This window comes from Bombyx mandarina, chromosome 16, assembly GCF_030267445.1.
Source record: "Bombyx mandarina strain Sakado chromosome 16, ASM3026744v2".
NCBI lineage: Eukaryota > Metazoa > Arthropoda > Insecta > Lepidoptera > Bombycidae > Bombyx > Bombyx mandarina.
The window spans coordinates 8642678-8667464 of record NC_143222.1 but is presented as its reverse complement, the minus strand read 5'-3'; the positions used below and the strand labels follow the sequence as shown (position 1 = coordinate 8667464).

At 36.7% G+C, this 24787-nt stretch overlaps 1 protein-coding gene and 1 long non-coding RNA gene across 3 annotated transcripts; both read left to right on the top strand.

Moving 5' to 3' along the window:
* The first annotated feature begins 515 nt into the window (after positions 1–515).
* On the top strand, positions 516–19945 carry LOC114250383 (Leucine zipper like transcription regulator 1). Of its 2 annotated transcripts, none has more exons than XM_028184238.2 (16): positions 516–654; positions 1237–1390; positions 1561–1732; positions 2488–2624; positions 2956–3070; positions 3279–3442; positions 4980–5150; positions 7387–7528; positions 8891–9054; positions 10463–10638; positions 12516–12711; positions 14444–14595; positions 15923–16101; positions 16957–17083; positions 18766–18923; positions 19487–19945. In XM_028184238.2, the coding sequence occupies exons 2-16, from the start codon at positions 1248–1250 to the stop codon at positions 19727–19729; spliced, it is 2439 nt and encodes an 812-aa protein (XP_028040039.2). In that variant the 5' UTR covers positions 516–654; positions 1237–1247; the 3' UTR covers positions 19730–19945. The 2 variants fall into 2 exon arrangements, with proteins under 2 accessions (XP_028040039.2, XP_028040041.2); XM_028184240.2 differs by lacking the exon at positions 516–654 and adding an exon at positions 805–942.
* A 1845-nt stretch (positions 19946–21790) lies between these two features.
* LOC149501326 (uncharacterized) lies at positions 21791–24329 on the top strand. The gene is made up of 4 exons (XR_016324395.1): positions 21791–21906; positions 22083–22154; positions 22611–22731; positions 22823–24329. It is a non-coding gene; the product is annotated as an uncharacterized LOC149501326 (long non-coding RNA).
* The last annotated feature ends 458 nt before the right edge of the window (positions 24330–24787 follow it).

Below are 24787 nucleotides of genomic sequence, written 5' to 3'. Positions count from 1 at the left end.
GTCGACACAAATTCAACTATTTAGTAAACGTCAAAGCAGCAATCGTGTATCACAAGGATTATCTATGATATTCACTCGACTATTATGTAATATTTTACTTAATATTGTTTGATTCAAGAATACAAATTATGTTAGCACTGGTTCCGCAAAGAAGGTCCGCTAAAGTGACTGGAGTTAATAAAGTACTTTGATTTTGTCGATCTCTTTAAACTAACCAATCGGCTGCAGGGAAAGGGTCTGCTTGACGACAGACTCGGATAGACTATCCAGAGGACAATCGTATGTCCGAGTGTCTGCTAGCCAAGAACCATGAAAAGGCTATTAATAACAAACTCTAATTAGTGACATAGATTCTCCAATTTTGAGTTCCTATTTAACAAAATATATGATACCAAATGCATTAAGAAATTTTATTTCTCTGAATTTTACTTCGGGAGTTAAAAAATATTTCTCTTTTCAAAAAGCTATGCCAAAAATGATTGGACTGTAAGAGCTTCGTTCCCTTCGCTATTTAAATTCGACAAATATAATGCCGCTGTGTCTACTTTTGTTGTGGAAAATTAAAATTTAGCTACTAAGTTAATGTATAGCTAACACTTACTTTTTCTAGTAATTACGAAGAAATGAAATCGAAAATTTAAAAAGGAATGATCTGTAAGAATTAATTACATTTAATAGAATTTTCTCTATAAATAAACGTACACATCGAATATTAAACTTGTGTCTAAAACCTATCTTAAGAATTTGAAATGGAATATGTGTGTAGTTATAATAATTTTAAATGCCGTTTAATAACCATTATATGTAGTTACCCACCTATTGATTGTAGTTATTCGTTACTTAAAAAAAACTAAATTTGAATCTGCTGCCCTAAACACTATTTACTTTCCGTTTTTCCATTTAAAATCAAACATCTAAAGTGTACGTCGAAATCAGACGGAAGTAAGTTTACCACAATCGTGTCTTCGAGCTGAAGTCACTGACTCATTAAACTACATTTTTCCGGCGACCTATTTCACGTAGTTTATTTTCAGATTGTTTCTGTAATGTTTTTTCGGGAAACCGTAACATGTGTTTAGCTGGATCTATACATATATGTTCTGATTTTCTCAATTTCCGCTTGCTCTGATATACTAGGATACATTTCATGGACTCATTTAGTTTCATTGCTTTCACTAACGATTTAACAGCTTCTACAAGATTGACTGTAGTGTTAAAAATACTCAAATCTTTCAGGAGAAATCAAAATGCAGAACATTGCAAAGATGATAACAGAACAACTACGGAACCCAAATGAACTGGATATTAGCCTACGAATGGAGTTTGGACCCTTTGAGACTGTTCACAAATGGAAACGCATGTCTGAATGCTATGAATTTGTGGGTGCCAAGTATGTGACATTGTTCATATAAAAATTATAATAGATCAGGAAACAACTTATTTAACTTAATACTTGTGCTTATTATTAAATTGTGTATTTATATTTCAACCTCTAAAGTAAGTGTCACTTTGTATAAAACTATGTACTCCTTAAAGAGTATATAAAATAATATTTTTTAGGCGTAGCAAACACACAGCAATCGCTTATAAAGATGCAATATATGTGTTTGGAGGTGACAATGGAAAGTCAATGTTGAATGATCTGATCAGGTTTGATATAAGAGAGAAATCATGGACTAAAATGGGCTGTATGGGTATACCTCCAGCCCCAAGATATCATCATTCAGCTGTGGTAAGTTTCTGTTTTATTGTTAATGATAAATTATCTTAAGGATTAGATGAACACATAATTAGCTTATATTAGCTTATTTTAATATGTTTGAAGCAGAATAACTTATATGAATGTTCACCTAATTGTTGAAATTGGGCCATAGACCTCAATATATAGAGAGAAAGATTAGCATTTTTAGTATTATATATTCTCTTTACTTTAATTCCAATTTTTTTATTGTCAATTCAGCGGCTTGGCTCTGCCCCTGGCATTGCTGAAGTCCATGGGCGACGGTAACCACTCACCGTCAGGTGGGCCGTATGCTCGACTGCCTACAAGGGCAATAAAATAAGTCAGTAGCTACTTAAGCCTTTGTAGGCAGGCGAGCAAACGGCCCACCTGATGGTGAGTGGTTACCGTCGCCCATGGACTTCAGCAATGCCAGGGGCAGAGCCAAGCCGCTGTCTACCGTTAAATTGATTATGCATGTTTATATACTCTCAGGATATGTATAAATAAAGAGATATATTCGATTTTTGATGGTTATCACTATTACTTGCCATGCTCTGTTTATGTTAATCTCTTTTTTCTGTCACCTAAGCATTGAGTTCTAATAATAGTTTAGCTTTGACTGAATAGAAGGAAAAGGATCTTTGCCGTTTCCTGACAGCTTAAACATGTTTGAAATTAATAATGAATGCCTAAATAAAGTTATTATTTTGTGACCCTTAATTTTTGTTTTGAAAAGAGTTTCATTCTCTTTGTTTGATTTTTAGGTACATCGTTCATCAATGTTTGTGTTTGGAGGCTACACTGGTGATATACTGGCAAACTCGAATCTAACAAACAAAAATGATCTCTTTGAGTACAAGTTCCAGAATGCACAATGGGTGCGGTGGAAGTTTACTGGACAGTAAGGTTTTTTTTTTTTTTAATGGCAATCTGCCGATGATTTCAGCATTTTCTGCCAGTGTCGTGTTATGGCTACATATGGGACCAGTAAGATAATATTGAACATATAAAATTAAATCCTGAACTCTGTCCAATACTATTTCTTTGATCTCTATTTCAAGACCTTAATATATTACTTAAACAAACCTCATTCAAAGAATATTTAACGTATCATGTATTATCCAATTAGAATTTGAATTGTATAAATTGTAATCCATAAAGTTGAAATCATGCATGCCCTTATTCCTAAACTTTTAAGTTTAAGATAGTAAAATTTTGAATTATTTGTGTAGGGAGCCGGTACCAAGATCAGCACACGGAGCTGCTGTATATGATGACAAGCTGTGGATCTTTGCAGGTTATGATGGGAATGCCCGTCTTAACGACATGTGGACTATCGATTTAGTGGTATGTAATACACTTTTTGAATGTTAACATTGCCTAAAATATGTTTGTGATCATCATTATTTGAAATGATACAACAGAAGGTCGGGAAAGCTATTATAATAATAACAAAAGAATATAAAAATTTGGAAATTTAAATCATGTATTTCTATGGCAATGTTCAATGATGCAAATGATTGGTTGAATATATTCACAGTTGATTCATGTCTAGGGTGAAACTCATCAATGGGAAAAAGTGGAACAGAAAGGTGAATGCCCTCCCACATGTTGCAACTTTCCTGTGGCTGTTGCTCGAGGGAAGATGTTTGTATTCAGCGGACAAAGTGGTGCTAAGATTACCAATGCCCTTTTCCAATTCGACTTTGAAAGTCGCATGTAAGTTAAATTTAAAATGCAATTTTTTTATTACATAACCCATAGTATTTTAATAACACTATATCTATACTAATATTATAAAGCTGAAGAGTTTGTTTGTTTGTTTGAACGTGCAAATCTCAGGAACAACTGATCCGATTTGATAAATTATTTCAGTGTTAGATAGTCCATTTATTGAGGAAGGCTATAGGCTATAACATCACGGTAAGACCCAATACAAGTGGACCCCCCCTTCATTTTATGTAGAAAATTATGCTAAATTTTTTTAGCGTTATGCCAAAGTAATTATTCCACGCTGACGGAGTCGCGGGCAAAAGCTATAATAGTATAATAGTTTAGTGGTTGGTGTTGTGCCATATTGCATATTGTAAGAAATCATACATTCTGGTTTTTCAGGCGGGACCGCCGTTACGTAATATAATTGAAACTTAGACCCCTTTTTCAAGTTGGGTAGCAGCTTCCACGTTGTGATGCTTAATGACTTCAGTCGCCCATATAAGCTGTGACTTCGTATCATAATGCATTTTTTTTCAAATTTCATGAAGTCCGACTACAAAACACTATGGCACTTCTTGTCAGTTGACTTTGACTGTTGACTGTACTGATATAAAAGTGAACGTATTCTGTCTAATAGTAGCAACTCAAATACTAAGGCCGGCTTAAAACAATGGCTTGGACCTTTGAGCACCTAAAATTCTTGGTTTTTTTTATTAGTCTACAGAGATAAAAAAGTTGCTTAAATCCCAATACCATGAAAGTTATTACGAACGTCATTAACAAATCTTTTGTTAACTAATGGCCTAGCCCACCAATCGTGGACACCACTGTGTCCATACGGAAAATCAATAACATATGATGATTGGTCAGAATGATATATGATATTCACACACGTGTTAATTTACTAATTACTATCATTATATCAGCCTTAGGATACTGCATTTAAAAGAGTTGCAAATGATTGTCAAAACAGGGGTTAACAAAATCCAATCCGAAATGAGAACTTTTTTATTTTTAGAAATTTCGTAGAGATTTTTTTAAGTCGTCGTGGTCTAAAAGGATACGACGTCCGGTCCATTCGTGTTGAGCGATGCAGCGGTGTTCGAATGCCGCAGGCGGGTACCAATTTTTCTAATGAAATACGTATTCAACAAATGCTCACGATTGACTTCCACGGTGAAGGAATAACATCGTGTAATAAAAATAAAACCCGCAAAATTATAATTTGCGTAATTACTGGTGGTAGGAACTCTTGTGAGTCCGCGCGGGTGGGCACCACCACCCTGCCTGTTTCTGCCGTGAAGCAGTAATGCGTTTCGGTTTGAAGGGTGGGGCAGCCGTTGTAACTATACTTAAGACCTTAGAACTTCTCAAGGTGGGTGGCGCATTTACGTTGTAAATGTCTATGGGTTCCAGTAACCACTTAACACCAGCTCAAAGCCCGTCTAACCAACGAAGCAAAAAAAAAATTTCATTTTCATTCGAAGTCGATTAAGCACATTTGTCTTTGCTGTCAATAAAAATTGTTCGGTTGTTTTAGTTGGACCAGGGTGTGTACGGAGCATCTGCTGAGGTGTGCGGGGCCGGCCCCGGCGCGGCGCTACGGGCACGTAATGGCGGCGCACGGGCGACATCTGTACGTGTTTGGGGGGGCAGCCGATAACACGTTGCCCGCCGATTTGCACTGTTACGATCTCGATACGCAGATTTGGTAAGTCCCATCCGTATTGTATCAGAACAACGATTGTATTTGCTGATTAACACATTGACTACCATGTAGTCAAGTGAAGTAATTAAGTCGATTTCTATCTTGGATCTTCTTACCAAGGCACTGGAATATCTATTAGACTCTAGGAGAGACGAATCCGAAGATACATTAACAAACAAAAGAAGGCAAAGTTGGGCAATCCAGGCGCTTTAGTAACAGGAATTGACATTACTTTAGTGGGCTGCGTAGGACACCAGCGACCTACATGGCAGTCAACGTGTTAAAAAAAATTATATGCCAGGCAATAGACAAACCTTTGCATATCTTTTAAAAATTCAGATGGACTCTTTGGCGGGAACGCAAGGAGTGAAGTTGGGTCGAATGTTAATTCGTGTGTTAATTTTGAGTATGTTTTCAGGTTTAAATATGTAATAAAATTTAGTATCTGTAAAAATGAAACAAACCTCTTGGCTATAGCTTCTCGGGTTCACCAAAAAAGTTCACTGAAAAAGTCTCAGTAAACAACCAGATTTTATTTCATACCCTAAAATTTCTCTTCACATAATTTTTGGGTGTTATTTAAATGGTTAGCTTGGCATTCGAATTTTTGTGAGCAGACATAGCTAATTGATCAGCAACTCATGGCCAGCAAACATTTCAAAATCAATCAGAAATTTATTTCATTCTGGATGGCTGTAATTATTTTTGTACAGCATATTAATTATATAAGCTGCAATGAACTGCTCATGTTTAATAAAATTTTGGTAAACACTCAGAGGGTAAGCAAAAAAACCATTTTGAGCTGCATATAAAAGTATCAATACTTGTCATACGCAAAATGGGCGCATTCCTTACAAAGATTATTTAATTTATTTACTCTCCTTTGGGTATATATTATTTAAGTATAGAAGAATTAGTAAAAAATTTTTTTATTCTTATCAAATACAATTGAGATAAATTATAAAATATAAAATAATTAAGTAGCAAAAAACACACAAATCTCTTTAAAACACGTTGTTACCACTGCAATTTGACTGCTAATAATTGCCACATGATAATCGAATGACTATACTCGAACGCGATTGGCTCCTCGTGTCACGCGCCTCTCGTACTCCGCGCACTTTTATCGTACATTGGCATTTCTTTAACAAAAACGCATCATTTCGGATCCTCCCGATCCACTAACGGTGCTTTTAGGTACCTCAAGCACCGGTCATCGTTCTCGTCAAACCCGTCGCTTGCGACGAAGGGCTCGGCGAGTAAATTAACCCACAGATACAGCCCACTGAGTTTCTCGTCGGATCTTCTCAGTGGGTCGCGTTTCCGATCCGCTGGTAGATTCTGCGAAGCACGGCTCTTGCTTTGGATCGTTTTAGCAACATCGTCAGGTTTGAGCCCCGTGAGCTCACCTACTAGTTAAGGTTACGCTGATATGGTTTCTCTAGACCATCAGCTTAGGTAGAAAAAAAAACATAATCTAATTATTGATTATTTTGCTTGCCATATTTTAAATATGCATACCAATCAAACATACTGCATATAGACATGTTTTCTCTGCTGATCAATCGTGAAATCTTGCTGATGAAATACCTATTTTGCGGACTGAATGTTTATTGTGCAAACTCATGTTATTGTGAGCTGCCTATTTATGATTTAATTTTTGACCATTATCAAAATTATTTGCGGAACAAGGGTTGCTGCCTGATTTTTTTAATTGCAAACAAAATCTTTGTATGCCGATCAAAATCTTTTAATGCTGTTTTTTGTTTTATGTTTATAAATTACCATATTTAAAACAAATTAAAAAAAACGAAAGATTCAGATGTGACACTTGTACTCCACTTGCGATCAAAACTGTACCTTGAAGACCCCAATATTTTGGAAGTCAATTTATATTTACTTAACAATCAATTCCGATGCTGAATACCGCTTGAAATATCATAATCAATCTAAGGCATCTCAGTAATATCAGTCATTTCCACGTAAATTACTTCAATTAATTAGTCATTTACGGTTCCACAAACAGGGAACCAATCAATGATAAAATTATTTCAATGTCTCACTCCTACGAAAATTCTTGGAACATTTGTTTTAAATTTGGCACTGTTGGTCTTACGCACGCTGCGGTTGCAATGATAATTTTAACAGTGATGTCCAGTGACGTGGTCCCTCATTGGTATCCATAGCAGTCCATGACCTCTTCTTCTTCGTTAGTAAATATAACTGAATACATTACCAGGTCAGTCGTAAATCCGGCTCCCGATTCGCAAATACCATCAGGGCGACTGTTCCACGCGGGCGCTGTCGTGGGCGACGCCTTGTACATCTTCGGTGGCACTGTCGATAACAACGTTAGAAGCGGAGAACTGTTTCGATTTCAGGTAGAGCGAACTCACCTTTTAACATTTATGTGAAGAAAACTATTAATCTGGGTCAGATGATAAACCAGGACGGCCGTGTGGAGTATTTTTAGAATTTAATATTAATTTAAATTCTGACAACCCAAAATTGTGGATGGGCAGTCAAAGTTAGTAGGTAGTCAGAAAAAAAGGAGATTAGTGTGTGTGGTGATGGTCAGATGTAAAAGTGATTATGTTGTTGTTTTTTGTGTGTAAAAAATAAAAAATAAATAAAGTGATATCCATTTCTCGTTATTCCGCCGCCCTACATATATAAACGTATATTTTTAAAATTTTATAAGCATTTACAATTTATTGATTATATAAGAACAGAAGGGAAATTGAAGTGGCAGTTAGCTGGACGTATATGCCGTAGAACCGCGGGCTCTGCTGGTTAGAACTCATGTCTCAAAGCTTAAGTGGGTGGCGACATGCTCCTTGTGACGTCTAAGAGCCCAGGTGATCACTTGGGTATTCCGGAACACCAGCGGCATCGCCTGGGGCGGCCTGTCCGTCCGGCTTCGGTACCGAGTCGGCCGACGTAGAGTCTTTGATTATCGCGACCCGTCGATCGAGCGTCCTAGGGGTGACGCCGCGAGTCTGGTGTAGTGTTGCCCTGAGCTCTGACTTCGAGCTGAGATCGGACGTCGGGTGAGAGAGTGCAACGGGAGTCGTTTGGTGGGTAGGGCCCTAAAACATCCTTGAGCCCGCGGTCTGCTCTCAACATCTGCAGACCGCCAAGTTCCACATACCCCCTAGACCTCATAGGAGGTTCGGACCCATGCCCGAAAAAAAAGTGGGTCGTTCAAATCAAATCAAATCAAAAAAAAATTATTCAACATAAATAAAACTACATAGTTGTTGAACGTCAAAAGAACTACGGCCAATTCACAAGAACTAGCCTCCGTCCTGAGAAGAACTGACAAGAAACTCAGCGGGCATGTTTTTTTTTTTTTAAATATGAGATTATTTTTTTAATATTAGATTTTTTTAAATACTCATTTTTACATGAGTATAATAACATAACAATTATTACAATATTGAAATGCCCGGAGCGAGCAACTCATTCTCACTTTGTGCAATCTTCTAGATAATCATTGACTTTATAGTAAGCTTTATTGCACAGATGTTCTTTAATAGTTTTCTTAAACCTATGTATATGTAGGTTCTGAACATCTTGTGGGATTTTGTTGTACAGGCGCACAGATAAACACCCGAATGAATTTTTTAGTTAGCCCACCTACCCAATAAAAACTCAGGCATTATTGTTACAAGTTCATATTCGTGTACCCTCAGTGTCAAGGGCAGGTAACACGCGTTCGTTGACCCCGATTTTGTTCACAGCTATCCGACTACCCTCGCTGCACCTTGCACGAGGACTTCGGTCGCATTCTGAAGTCGCAGCAGTTCTGCGACGTAACGTTACTGGTCGGAGACGAACAGACACCAGTACTAGCGCACCAAGCCATGCTGGCTGCCAGGTCTCAGTACCTCAGGACCAAAATAAAGTTAGTCGCACTAATAATATCTTATATATAAAATTCTCGTGTCACAGTGTTAGTTATCATACCCCTCTGAAACGGTTTGACCGATTTTTATGAAATTTTATATGCATCATCATTAGATCTGAGAATCGGCTACTATCTATTTTTCTTACCCCTAAGTGATAAGAGTTGTCCACCCCTAACATTTATTTTTAATTTTTTGGACAAATTTTTTTTTGTTATAATGAGGCATTATGTGGTTGAATGAGGTTTTGTTATTTTTATATTCCCTCATTGTTCACAGCTCTACATGCTTCTTTCACTCATTTACCACATCCTTACACACTTACAATAAGTTCAAAACAACGTTTGCCGGGTCAGCTAGTAATACATAATAATAATAAACTTAGTTAGTTAATAGCACACTCATTTTATTTATTAGTTTATGAAAATTAAATGTATTGATTTAAAAAATATATTCGTGTTGCCATGTACATATTCATTCATTTGAAAAACCGTTTGTTGTCTGTTATATATATAGATCAATAGCTTTTTAAAATAACTTTTTAAATGTGCCTACTTAAATAAATAAATAAAAATTGAAACTTTGTACTTTTACAATAAAATGCTAATTTTTGCCTAAATATTGTCTTTTAAATCTTTTCTTTTGTGTATTTTGCGTTATCATTCGTTGAAGTTCACTTTGTTCAGTTAGTATGAGATAAAGGATATTCATTTCAGATCTTAATGATGTTTATTTATTTATTTGGGAAACCAACGGTACAGTAGAAACAATAATATTTAAAAAAAATAGCTCAACAAGAACCAAACATGTTTCCACCATCAAAATCACATATAAGTAGAAAATGAACAGAGAAGAGAAATTTAGAAATTTAATGTTGGACCAAAAATAAAAGCAACACAGTATGCACATATTATTATGTACATCAAGTTACACTATAAAATTAAGTAATGCTCATCGGACTAAATCACCTTACAAATATTCCATGATATTCCATATTCCAATATTTATGTATTACTCGCTAGTAATACATAAATATTGGAATATGGAAGCGAAGCGCTTCGGAAACATTAAATTTTATTATTGATAAGCGAAGCCCGCCATGTTACGCGCGGTACGACAATAACTGCGGGTGACGCCGCGGGGCGAAGTTAGTCTAAAAAAAGTAGTAGTAAGTTACTCCTTATATCATAAACTACCTATTAGTGAAAGTCTCATCAAAATCGGTCCAGTCGTTCCAGAGATTAGCCGCAACAAACAGACACTCAAAAATTGTATTTTATTTTGGTGTATGTACCGTATATATATTCATATGCATGTAGTAAAAAGCGGTTGTTTCAATACTACAAACAGACACTCTCATTTTATTTATATGTATAGATTATTGGTTAATATGACTTGTTTCATCAGGGAAGCCCGTGAGGAACTATTGAGTAAGATAGAATCCGGCGAAGAGGCGGCCTCCAATCCGTATTCGTACGATTCCCCGCCGCAGCTCACTGTAACACTCACCGAGGCCACACCAGAGGCGTTCAATATGGTACTCGACTACATATACACGGATAGGATTGATCCCACAGAGAAGGGTATGTAAAGAAATTTGGGTGCTTGTTAACAAAAAAAAAACGGTGCGCGTGCAACTTGGTGCACGTGAATGAAGTGAAACTTCTTTTTCAATGTGTAGTATTGTGGTTTTCTTCATTTTTCATCCTTAAATCAGATTGCTCTTGTAATAAGAAATGCTGTGTATAAAAGATGCGACAATTTCAGCATTATAAATTATAGATAAAAAATAAATACATAATATATATATTTTTTAAATACTTCATTAAAATATTGGACGCTACTCGTTGCTAACGCTCGCGCTGGCCTGTACCAGGTATACTACGCGCATACGTTCGAATGCCACGCATTCACTCTCGCTCTGTCTATTTCTAGTATGGTAGCGCTAAGCTATTAACGCAACCTTGATGGAAGTCACATTAGAAGTTTCACTTCAATTATCTTCTAAAAACTCTTACATGTCAGAAGAGTAACATCTGGTTTGTTTTGCGGCTTGTGACGTCACTGGCGACGAGTGCGGACGTGCGAGTGAAATAGCCAGATGTCCCCTCATACTTAGGCCACCATCGTTAAAATATTTACTGCTATGTAAATTGAATCTTCGAAATAAATCATAGTAAATTATTATAAATTTTTTGTGTGTCGTTTTGGTAAACTGAAATTAAAGATATCGATAAGTACATTGAAAATTCAGTGAATAAGAACGTGCTGCAGTGTGCTTGGTGCGAGTTTTGTAACGTTCTCGATATCGTAAAAGTTAACTCAAATTTGTGTGGAGTTGGAACGTATGCCTACAGTTGCCGCTAGGGCGACTTGCCAATATTTCTGATGCGAAGCACCCTTGGCTTGCAGTTTCAATAGTGGAACATTCGCTTTACAACAAAGTCAAACTTTCACCACACGTCTCAACTTGAAGATTCATTCTGAAGTTTTATCCCTAACACCCATAATGGGTGTCCATTGAAGTCCGTGAAGAAAAGTGAAATTACCAAAATCTATACGATTATTAAAAATGATATTTTTCCGTCCGTTTGTTGACCGGAATGTCCGAAACGACTGTACCGATCAGAATCCTCAGAAGAAGAATATAGAAAATTTTAAATAATAATAATAATAAAATAATTTATTGTACACAGATCCAAATTAATACATTTAGATAATTAAAGGAAAAGAAAAATAAAAAGACAAAAGGAGGTGGCTCAGCTAATGCGGTTCAAAGTAGATTTTCAGTCACCCCCGTTCCCCTTTTTCCCCATTTATTACGGGATTCAATGCTACGTACGTGTGTACAGACTTAAAAAGTAGTATAATCTATAATACAATTAAAAAAAGGCGAACTCGACTACAAAACATACTGTTACAGGCTGGGGTTCAGGATAAATAAAATTCCACCAAAGTACAACTAAAAACTGTATTCAACACTTAGTACACTTCACAAACATTTTAATGTCTTAAATTAATCATCTTAAATTCATTTCATTTCACTCCATATTATCATATCTCTATATATAAAAATGAATTGCTGTTCGGTTAATCTTGCTAAAACTCGAGAACGGCTGGACCGATTTGGCTAATTTTGGTCTTGGATTATTCGTGGAAGTCCAGGGAATGTTTAAAAGGTAGATAAATATGAAAATGTTCGGAACTAAATAAAAATAATAATTTTGTTTTTCCTTTGATGTGTCCCCCGTCGGACGGGTCCCTTTTCTTTCATTAAAGTTTATTATAAACACAAATCGTAGGTATTTTATTTATCGATTGAGGCACTACGAAGTCTGCCGGGTCAGCTAGTTTTTCATAAAAATAAGAATATAAATTAAAATAAGACATGACTTAAAGGCTTTAGTTACCAGGTCATAAAATCCCTTAAAAAAACCATAATTAGATTTGAAAATTCCAGACGAGGACCCCGCGTCGCCGGCCACGATCCTGCTGGTGATGGAGGTGCTGCGGCTGGCGCTGCGGCTGAGCATCCCGCGGCTGCGCGGCCTGTGCGCCCGCTTCCTGCGCGCCAACCTGTGCGCCACCAACGTGCTGCAGGCGCTGCACGCCGCGCACCACGCCGCGCTGCACTGCATCAAGGAGTATTGTCTCAGGTCAGAAATTATAATAATAACACTAGGCAGAGCGGCTTGGCTCTCCCCCTGGCATTGCTGAAGTCTATGGGCGACGGTAACCACTCACGATCAGGTGGGCCGTATGCTCGTCTGCCTACACGGGCAATAAAAAAATGATTTATTTCCTCCTTTAAAAAAAATGTAAAGACGGAAGAGGTCGACCGAATAAAACCTATGTCTTATTCGGTCGATTCTTATTCATCTATATGGAGTGTGTGAATGACGATATGAGAGAAAGAGGAATGAGTGTGATTTTTTGGCGGGAATGCGAGGAGTGAAGTTATGTGATTTGTTTTATTTTGTCTATTTAGTGTTTCTTTAGGTTTAAATGTATAATAACAGTGGTTTATTAACTGTTTCATATCTGTGAAAGTACACAAATGTGGGAAATCGGGATATCGGGATCCTCCAAAAAGTCCACTGAAAAAGTCTCAGTAAATGACCGCCATTTTACTGAGATTATATTTCATCCTATATCATCTCATTTCATTTCATTTAATTTCATCCCAGTTGATTAATGTCTCAAATTAATCATCTCCATTTCATTCCATATTGTCATTTTTCATAAAAATCAGAATATAAATTAAAATAAGACATGACTTAAAGGTCTTAGTTACCAAGGTATAACATATATTTTTAAAAAAAGAAGTGAGTGTCGGGATGACGGCTGCTGGAGGAGAATGGAATAGAAAAATTTGGTGTACTGAACCCACATAGTGGGCTAAGGTAAACAAAGAAGAAGATTTTCTCCTTTAATGTTTAATGCACAAATCAATTGCATCATAAAAATTTACATAATTTACTATTAGAAAATAATGGATTTAAAAATCTGTATACAAAGTAAAAACAATTGAAATCTGTATATTGTATAACGACATATTTCAGTATGTCTAACTTAATTGATATATCTTTACAACTATACGGTAGCTCCTTTGCTTATATCCAATATCTCTGAATTTACTACGCAGTATTAACTGTGAGGCCCGCACAAAACATCTGTATAAAGTTAATACAGGGTGCTCTTTTTTAGAACGAAATTAAAAGTAATATATCCTTTGTAAATGTGAATGTATTTACAACTATACGGTAGCTCCTTTGCTTATATCCAATATCTCTGAATGTACTACGCAGTATTAACTGTGAGGCGCGCACAAAACATCTGTATGAAGTTAATACAAGTTGTTCTTTTTTAGTACGAAATTAAAAACAATATATCGTTCGAAAATGTGAATGTATTTAAATTTGTTTTCTTCGATTGTTTGTATTGAAAGTTATTTTTTATATCGTCTTTTCGCATTAAAAGTGTACAATTTCTAAAAATATTCAAAATTGAGTTAATATGCGGAATCATTTGGTATCACCAGTATTTTTGTCATAATTACTGTCAAAAGAGCGTAGTTCAGTTTTTGTTTTTTTTTTGTTTACCTATACTTTGACTACTATTAACAAAATTAATACATAATTTTATCTTACTTTAAAAGACAGATAATGTAACTGGTAAAAAATAAAAAATAAATGTTGCAAAGATGATTAATATTAAAAATATCACATGTTAAGCCTTTTAAGAACTCTCGTGTAAAATTAGTAAGTTTTGATATTATACAGTTTTAATGCGCGAAGACGATATGTCATTCGGATACACAGTAGACGAATACAGATTGAATAAACCTTCTTTAATTATTTAAGGTTTTACATTTTACAATAATTGCAGGTTCGTAGTGAAAGACTACAACTTCACGCCCATCGTGATGTCGCCTGAATTCGAACAGCTGGAGCAGAGCTTGATGGTGGAGGTGATCAGGAGGCGGCAGCAGCCGTCGTCCAAACAGGCAGCCCCGCACGACTCTGACGATGAGATCACGGGTATATAACGAAAACTAATTTTAGCGCTTCTTAGTAATAGTTATACGTGACGTGACGTCACTCGAATACAATATAGACAGCGGCTTGGCTCTGCCTCGGGCGTTGCTGAAGTCCATGGGCGACGGTAACCACACACCATCAGGTGGGCCGTACGCTTTTCTGCCTACAAAGGCAATAAAAAAAAAAGATTACAATTTTGATACATTTTTGGGGCTATAATAATAAATCCTACTAACACGAGAACGCGACTGGAGCCTCATGACGTCTCTCGCGGTGATCCGGAGCGCGACCGTCGCTAGATAACAGCTGAGCCCTATCGAACCTGTGAATTAATCTTCTGAGATGAATTAATTCTTTGGGCATTTTTTAATACCAATAAGAGTAACGCCATCTGTCACCGAATAGCCGTAACGAACATTAAAAGATCTGGCAATATCTAGAACGCTCGAGAAGTACAACGCCATCTATTGTCAGATATCGGAAGCACGCATCGAAAGTGCTCGACTTGTGAGGAATTTTCTCGACGATTTTAGAGATGTCGTATCGACTATAAAAGCGTTAGACTGCGACCGAGCACGCATACCGAACCCTCCTCAAATACCCTTCTGCATTACTTCACTCTTGCCCTGAGTGGCAGGGAGCTTCTGGGCAGAGAGGTTTGCGCTGAGGCCCGTTCCGTGTCCCCGTACAAGGAAGTACGACGACTCTTCGGTCTTTTTAACGGCCTTCTGGTGTAGTGGTAAGTGACATGGTCACTACACAAGGGGGTCGCGGGTTCGAATCCCGCCAAGGGGAGATATTTGTATGATAAATATAAATGTCTTTTCCAGGGTTATGGATGTATATTAAATATATGTATGTGTATAATAAAAATCTTACATTTATTTCCGTTATCTGGTACCTGTAACACAAGTTCTTTACGAACTTATCACGGGACCAGTTAACGTGGCGTGATTGTTAGTAAATATTTATTTATTAATATTTATTGATGGGCGCTAGCACAAAAAATAATCTTCGTATCTTATTATAAAAGCGTTGCAGAGATGGCACGCAGTCAGTCAGTAATCGGAACTACTCGAAGCAAAACAGCGAACACATCACCCGAAGCGAAGCGAAAGAAGTGAACTACGAGTTTTAAAGTGTTCTAATACAGTAGTAATTTATACTTCGATAGAATATTATTTATCCCGAACCCCAACGCGTAGCATTATTGAAGTACTACAGTAGAGCTTCCCAGTCATGAATTGATCGAAATACCGACGATGCGTTCCGCTGTCGCCTGGTTAACCTTAGGCGTTGTGTCGAGTGAGTGTGCGTTGTGCGGCAGGCACGACGCTGGAGCAGGACATGTGCGGGCTGGCGGGCGCGGGCGGCGCGGCGCTGAGCGACGTGCGGCTGCGGGCGGCGTCGCACGAGCGGCCCGCGCACCGCTCCATCCTGGCCGCGCGCGCCGCCTACTTCGAGGCCATGTTCCGCTCCTTCTCGCCGCGAGACAACATCGTCAATGTAATTGCTTACAAGTTCTAATAACGTTCGAACACTACACTATTCCATACTCGATCCACGCTTACTTAGATGAGTGCTCAGATGTTTTTTAAATTAGCTTCCACTGGCAGTCTGATGGTCTGTTGACAACTTTTTTTTTCTTACCTGTTACCACGGCTGTCCCACCCTTGAAACCGAAACACATCACTGCTTCACGGCAGAAATAGGCGGAGTAATGGTACCTATCCCTGCGGACTCACAAGAGATCCTACCACCAGTAATGGCAGTGTGATAGTCTGTGACAACGGCGCGTTTACATGCTATTGATGACGTCACAAATAAAGGCTATCATAAAAAGTTGACCAGAGCAGACGAGCTATTATTTGAAGGAAGATCTATGTAGATGGTCGTCTGGTGTAGTGGTAAGTGACATGGTCACTACACAAGGGGTCGCGGGTTCGAATCCCGCCAAGGGAAAATATTTGTATGATAAATATAAAATGTCTTTTCCAGGGTTATGGGACGTATATTATATATATATGTATGTGTATAATAAAAATCTTATATTTACTTCCGTTATCTCGTACCTGTAACACAAATTCTTTACGAATTTATCATGGGACCAGTTAACGTGGCGTGATCGTTAGTAAATGTATATTTATATTTATTTACATATTTAATTATGTTCACTCCATTCAAATACCTAAAGTAGATAGTTAAGGCTATGATGTCTTTGTAGTCATTTACACAAAAGCAAAATATACGGTGTACGGAAGAACGCTTCATAGAGATATGATTCCTACGAGTTGAATTCCCATCAAATGATATTCATACATTATAATCATTACAAAATTAAATTGTATTTTCATATTACAGATACAGATATGCGACACAATTCCGTCGGAGGCAGCGTTCGACTCTCTCCTGCGCTACATCTACTACGGCGACACGAACATGCCCACAGAAGACTCTCTATATCTCTTCCAAGCTCCCATTTATTACGGTTAGTAAGTGGCCTACACTTAAATAAGGTAAATAACTGTTGAAAGATTACACCCGCTCACCTGTCCCCAAAGTAGTTTCCATAGTACCCGGTACTATGGAAACTAGAAATTGTAATACATACATAGATTTCAATATATACATATCATCATAATATAGATAATCTTACCGGTGCTAGGACCTCTTGTGTCTACCATGAAGCAGTAATGTGTTTCGGCTTGAAAGGTGGGGCACCCGTTGTAACTATACTGAGACCTTAGAACTCATATCTCAAGGTGGGTAGCGCATTTACGTTATTGGTGTCTATGGGCTCCAGTTACCACTTAACACCAGGCAGGCTGTGTGCTCGTCCACCCATCTAAGCAATAAATAAAAAGATATTGAATAGTGAGGCAAAGAGAAAACAAGCAAAACATACTTTCTTAATTATAAATATAAATATTTAATATTATATAACTATTAAATTTATAAATAATTAATAAACTAATTAGTATAAAATTTTCTGTATTTATTTATATTTATATTTAACGTTTTTTTTTTTTTTTTCCTACCTAAGCTGATAGCCTTGAGAGGCTATGTCAGCGTAACCCTAACTTTAGTAGGTGAGCTCACGGGGCTCAAACCTGACGATGTTGCTAACACGAACCCTAGCAAGAGGCGTGCTTCGCAGAATCTACCACCGTATAATATTTAACATTGTGTATATGCTCTATTGGTAAATAACATAGTTTATAAATGTAGAAGGCTTTAGAAGAAGAAGAAGTAGATCTATGAAGAAATGGAAGGATTGCGTGAAAGACGATATGTGTAAGATGGAAGTGAGCTAAGAAATGGTAAATGATAAAGGAGTACGGAAGGAGAAGACTTGATGCGTCGACCCCAGGTGACTGGGAGAAGGGCAGGAGAATGATGAGTGTTTATAAATTTAGAAAAAAAATCGTGGCGAATAAAATAAAACTATGGCATCATAGCACTACTATGGTCCACTTCCAAAATCTTCAAAAAAAATGCAAAAATGTTTTTTTTTTATTGCCTAGATGTGTGGACGAGCTCACAGCCCACCTGGTGTTAAGTGGTTACTGGAACCCATAGACATCTACAACGTAAATGCGCCACACACCTTGAGATATAAGTTCTAAGGTCTCAGTATAGTAACAAAGGCTGCCCCACCCTTCAAACCGAAAGAAAATAGAATAGAAATAGGCGGGGCGGTGGTACCTACCCGTCCGGACTCACAAGAGGTCCCACCACCAGTAATTACGCAAATTATAATTTTGCGGGTTTGATTTTTATTACACGATATTTATTCCTTCACCGTGGAAGTCAATCGTGAACAATTGTTAAGTACGTATTTCATTAGAAAAATTGGTACCTGCCTGCGGGATTCGAACACCGGTGCATCGCTCAACACGAATGCACCGGACGTCTTATCCTTTAGGCCACGACGATCTCAGATCTCAGATGTCAGATGTTATTATAATAAAAAAATTAACTGACACTTTTTTAGGTTTTGCTCATTCAACCGTCTTCGCCATCATGCTTTTCTCTGTCACTCTCTTTTCCCTTTCTTAGTGTTTTCTCTTACTCGTGTCTTAACGTTCCATTCCACACTCTTTTCATACGTTCCGTTCTTACCAATTCTACAATATAATGTTTATTATATATATTGTATTAATTGCACAGGATTCACAAACAATCGTCTCCAAGTGTTCTGCAAGCACAATCTACAGAGCAACGTGTCCCCTGAGAACGTGCTCGCCATACTTCAGGTCGCGGACAGGATGAAGGCGGCCGACATCAAAGAATACGCGCTTAAAATGATCGTGCACCATTTTGGGGTTGTAAGTATCAAGTGTACAGCTGAAAATTCTATATATCGATTTACTTGATTATGGAAAAATACAACGTAAATACAGAGATGGTCGTCGTAAACAAAATTAAAATCTGTTCAGAAGTAAATAGGTTATTATCGTTTAAATGTTATACAGTGACGTCATTGTTCGATAGGGTTCAGAGATGCGAAAATAATTCGATATCGAACTCTCGCTTAGATTTTTTTTTATTGCTTAGATGAGTGGACGAGCTCACAGCCCACCTGGTGTTGAGTGGTTACTGGAGCCCATAGACATCTACAACATAAATGCGCCACCCACCTTGAGATATAAGTTCTAAGGTCTCAGTATAGTTACACGGCTGCCGCATTACTTTTCCACGGCAGAAATTGGCAGAGTGGAGGTACGTACCCGTGCGGACTCCTGAAATGTCCTACCACCAGTAATTACGCAAATTATAATTTTGCGGGTTTGATTTTTATTACACGATGTTATTTCTTCACCGTGAAACTCAATCGTGAATATTTATTAAGTACTACTATAGTATTTGTTCAACATTCCTATGGTGACAGGTGGCGAGGCAAGAGGCAATAAAGAATCTAGGTCAACCGCTGCTGGTCGACATAATCTGGGCGCTCGCGGAGGAGCCGCAGTTCGAGGTGCCCCTCCCGGTCCAGCCGCACTCGCTGCCCTCCTCGTCCTCGGCAGATACGATCACGGACGACGCGGACTACGCGCGCAACAAGTGCAAGCCGCCGCACCGACTGCGCCATCCGGACTACAGCCTCGCCATCTGGCGCAGTAACAGCGATTAGAACGAGCGTACTTTTTTTTTGAAGTAAAACTTCTTTAGATTTGTTGTGATTTCAAACTCGATGAAACGAAATGAAACGAAACGAAAAAATAAGTCCATAGAGACACAAACACATAATTGTATATAGGATTCAGCCGGCAAGAGAATGAGATAGAACACATTATACGTGTGAAATTAAAATATCAATTCACAGAGGGCGCTACCTCATACTATAAAAGATGGTTTACAATTATTTCTATTTAGTTTGTTATCGACAGATGTCGCTGCACTTAAATTCAACAATTCCTGATTCGCGGTGACGAGATGTTACACAGTTCATAGACGTTCTCGTAATTTTCTTGCTTAATCATCATTCCGACAGGAGCCCTCTTCTTCGATATAGCGAAGGCGTTCGACAAAGTCTGGCACAACGGTTTGATATACAAACTGTATAACATGGGAGTGCCAGACAGACTCGTGCTCATCATACGAGACTACTTGTCGAACCGTTCGTTCCGATATCGAGTCGAGGGAACGCGTTCCCGGCCCCGTCACGTCACAGCCGGAGTCCCGCAAGGCTCCGCCCTCTCCCCGTTACTATTCAGTTTGTATATCAATGATATACCCCGGTCTCCGGAGACCCATCTGGCGCTCTTCGCCGATGACACCGCCATCTACCACTCGTGTAGGAAGAAGGCGTTGCTTCATCGACGACTTCAGACCGCAGCTACCAGGGGGGTGCAACTCCCATACAAAGGAAAATAACATACAACTAGCGTCATCTTACTCCTGTGGCGACGTCATTTTTGTAACTTTTAGGCATTAATGATCTAATAAACTCACTAGATGGCAGATATGAGTTCTGACTCAATAAAAAATGTAGCGTACTTTGAAGCAGTGCTTCCACTTTTAGGGAATTCTCCCTTTTTTAGGGAAAAATAGCTGATATTTTGGATGATAAAGACAATTTAAAAAATACCAGGATTTAGGATATTTCGGGGTAAAAAGCAAAGCCTATACTAGTAACTGTTGTGAATTTTAAAATAAACGATAATTAAAGTAAAACAATGAACATTTTATTTTATGGAGAGAGAATGACATTAAGTCGAGTTGACAAGACAAAGAATAAAACAGAGTTGTGTATAAAAACTATAAAGGTTTGATTCAACAGTAACCCTCTAGTAAAGTAAATCATAGATTAAGCCACTGCTTTTTCTTAGGGATTCCCCAGAATCCCAATAAGTATAATCCGCCAAATTTTTATTTACCTATTTTCGTTGATGTCACCAGAACTTACTTGTATTGTAATATACAGGTACTTCATGTACCATGAAAGATTATCATGGTAATTTCATTTACGAAAACCTTGTAATTGTCATTTCACTTTTGCTAGCAGTTCCTTCTTCAAAGACTGAGGTGGAAAGATTATTCAGTGTTCTCAAATTTAAAAACTGACAAAAGAAACAGGCTTTCTAATGAAACCCTGAACGGCTTGCTTCATAGAAAGTTCCCAACTTTGCCAGCAAACAATTGCTCAATTTTAGAACCGAACAGTGTTAGGTTGTGCAGCAAAAGAATATAAAAGCAATGCGTCGACTTCCTTGAAAATTCTAATCCTATAGATCTATGATCTTCTGGGGGCGTTTATATTATATATACCTACATTAAATAATATGCTGTGGTTTATTTTCTGTATTTTATTTACGCTTTCTATATGAGTCGTCTATTATCAAAGGTGGCAATCTGTGCATTTGGACAAAAAAAATTTATTGATATGTCAATACAGATTTATTTGAATATAATCGTCTCCTTCAAAGAATACGGTTCAAAACCTGCATTAAATAAAGGTTAATAGTTAACCTGTTATTTATCTAAGATGTCGTTCCGAAGAGTTTTGTGACTGCCAATGGAATATAAAGTCAATAATTCGTTTTTCTGATTTACCAATCATTGTCCAAAAGTCAGATTGCCGGCTTTGATAATAGTCGACTCATATAAAGGATTTATGAAAGTTGTCTAGGAAATTTTAGGGTAAATTCAAAAGAAACTAGGGTAAAATGTGTTAAAAAAAACGTAAGTGGAAACACTGCTTTGAAGTTTTCAAAATTCCAGGGCCGTAAAACAATCTCAAAAAAAAAAAAAAGTTTTCAAAATGTCGTAACGATTTAATTTTTTAAATCGTTTTTTTTTGGTCTTGGTGTGAGTTATTTTACGTTGTAGTATTAATTTAGAGCAACTTTTAGCTTTATGAGAATATTAGACGAGTAGACATTGAGAAACTCTGTTTTGAATTCTCTTTAGACATAACTTGGCTCCAATACTTTTTTCTTCGTTAGCGTTTCGTAAGCCTGTGTAACTATTTTCATTTCTTACAGAATGTTTATTATTAAAAATCAGCATGCCTCGAAGATCGAAAATGAAATGCTATTTCGGATGCCTTGATAACGGTGAGTTTACACTATTTTCCCGGTATATTATTTGCTAACATAATTATTATTCATAATATAATTAAATGAATTAGCACCAACTAATGGTCCTTCCTATTTCTGCTGCCTAGCTATCATATATGTTAAGTTTTGATCAAAACAGTCGGTATTAAGTCTCGTACTATCACACACACACCTCAGATAATAAAATTGTCTCGAGTGGGTGGAAGTATTTATGTTTTGCAACTCAGCGTATTATATGCTTATTGTCAAGTGGGCCCGAACTAGTTTTTTGGAATGATCAATCAGTCATGCTTTCCTGTTTAAATAAAATACAGCACAATTGATCTCACATCCAAAGTTAGATGATGGCATTCACGTTTTGTTTCCTGGTGTTTGATAACTAAGTTACACCAAGTGGCCTGTGACCACGTTCATCCTTCTACCCAATATAAAATAATGTTTTTATTTTTGTAGACAAAGGTTTGATAATGACAAAATTTTATGGAAAAATTATAAGGAGCACTAAAATGTCTGAAACATGAAAATATTGATGCACTATATTTGAACCAGAACGTGTTATGTAATATATTAATTTGTAAGTAAGATTACATTAACACTAAATTTTTCATGGTCGTATTTTTTCAATATTTGTTACATACTTAAGATACTTTGTTTCTCCGTTTCAGAAGAGAAACTGATTCAGCAAGGAACGTGAACTCTCAAGGGATCTTAATTTTTTTTAAATATGTTTATAATTGATAAATTAATAATTGAAATAGTTCATAAGAACTAAATTGATGCCAATTTTGTTTTAAAATAGGTTGTTTAGTTCTTATAGTTATAGTATTACGTTTGAATAGTTGTAATTAGTAAGTTAGTAATATATGAAAATACTGATATAAATTTTTGTAAATAACCTTTTGTAAATTCTACGAGAAGATGATTTTAATTAATGATCAAAAGTCAACGGTCTTTAAAAGCATTATTTGCAATTATTTAGATTTACTGTGGAATATATTTGCTAAGTTGTGTTTTCTGTATGAGCAGATATAAATGAAAATGCCCAAACATGATTATGTTTCTTACATTTTCATTATGTGAAATCAATATGCTTGTGACTGAGTATATTAATAATTTATTAAAACTTAAGTGATAGACAGCAACCCCTATGGCACTGCTGAAGTTTATAAGCACTGGTGACCACTTATCACGGGCCGGGTTGCGTGCTCGTCTGCTGTTGAGTGCAATAAAAATTTTCGAAACCCTTTCTATTATTTAGATGTAATATTAGTGTACATTTAATTTGGATTAAAAGATAAATTTACATTTTATGTTTGCATGTGTATGTTTATAATTCATTTGCATGTAACGAACACCAGTTTCTTTTTTAACAAAATGTAAACTAATGGTTTGTAATGAATGTAATTAACTTTAAGATGATTTTCTTTCAATCTGCTGTTTGTTTCATCTAGTATTACCAAAGCTAAAGCATCAGAAACGTCAGAATAGAAATAATTTAGATAGGGAATAAAAGTATAACTAATGTAATCATGTCTAAGATTACTATAAGCGTCATTAAGTACAAACTATCAATATTTAAGAGTACTTTAAATCATCATTACATTTTTTAAACATTTTTTGTTTTTCAAATCATGTAATAAAACGTTTGTGCAGAACAAAATGTCACATGTTATGAACATGATTGTGGGTTAATCGTTTCTTAAATTTCTAAATGTTTATAAGAATGCTAAGAATAATTTAGTATTCACTTTAGTGTGTGTATTATCTCTACAATGCTAGTATAAATGACAATTATTGTATGACGAAGCATAGGTAGTGTTTATAGATGTAATATTTTCATACAAGGTCATGATCTGTCACGATCAACTTTAAGCAAGAACTGCTATAGTTAAGAAACAAATTTATTAAATTTAATTCAAATTGTCTACTATGTTTGTAATGGAAAGCTGACATGTTTATATTTCGCACAAATGACTTAAGTGACATTGAATGATTTGATTATCTAGACTTAATTAACTTTTAGATAACTTTCGATTTAATGTTATTAAGTACTCTAGTAGGATTAATCTAGAGGAGTTATTGTTATTCGAAATTTTATACAATTGTACGTTCATACTATCTTTTAACAGTAAATTGTTTGTAATATAGGGAAATTAAATAGCTTACAGAGAATTACAGCTTTTTATTTAAAAAAACTGTTTTCTCTCTGTATGAAAAGGTCTTATCGATTAGAATGCTGAACACAATCAAACGTTCTTTAATATTTCATAAGTACTACCGGGAATTTCAGCGATTCTAAACGATAAGATTTTTTCATAAAGAGAGTTAATTATAAAAAATATTAAAATTACTAAAAAAGCCACCTGGTGGGGGGTAGGGAGATTAATAATCGACAGCAGCGACGCCTGCTGTCCTGGGCTCTAACTAAAGCAAAAATAAAAATGAGAGTTGCGCATCTATCTCAAATATATTAAGTGTATAATCTATGGCAGCTACCACCATGGGACAGTGGTTCCGGAAGTGGCGCATCGACATCAACCCCACGAAAAGCACAGCGGTGCTCTTCAAAAGGGGTCGCCCTCCGAACACCACGCTGAGCATCCCTCTCCCGACTAGGCGCGTCAACACCC

What these genes read in the sequence shown, in the direction of transcription:
- LOC114250383 (XM_028184238.2), top strand. Translation starts at nt 1,248, where the DNA reads ATGCAGAACATTGCAAAGATGATAACAGAACAACTACGGAACCCAAAT. An exon ending in TATGAATTTGTGGGTGCCAA is followed by an intron (nt 1,391 to 1,560) that starts GTATGTGACATT and finishes AATATTTTTTAG; the next exon opens with GCGTAGCAAACACACAGCAA. An exon ending in TGTGGACTATCGATTTAGTG is followed by an intron (nt 3,071 to 3,278) that starts GTATGTAATACA and finishes ATTCATGTCTAG; the next exon opens with GGTGAAACTCATCAATGGGA.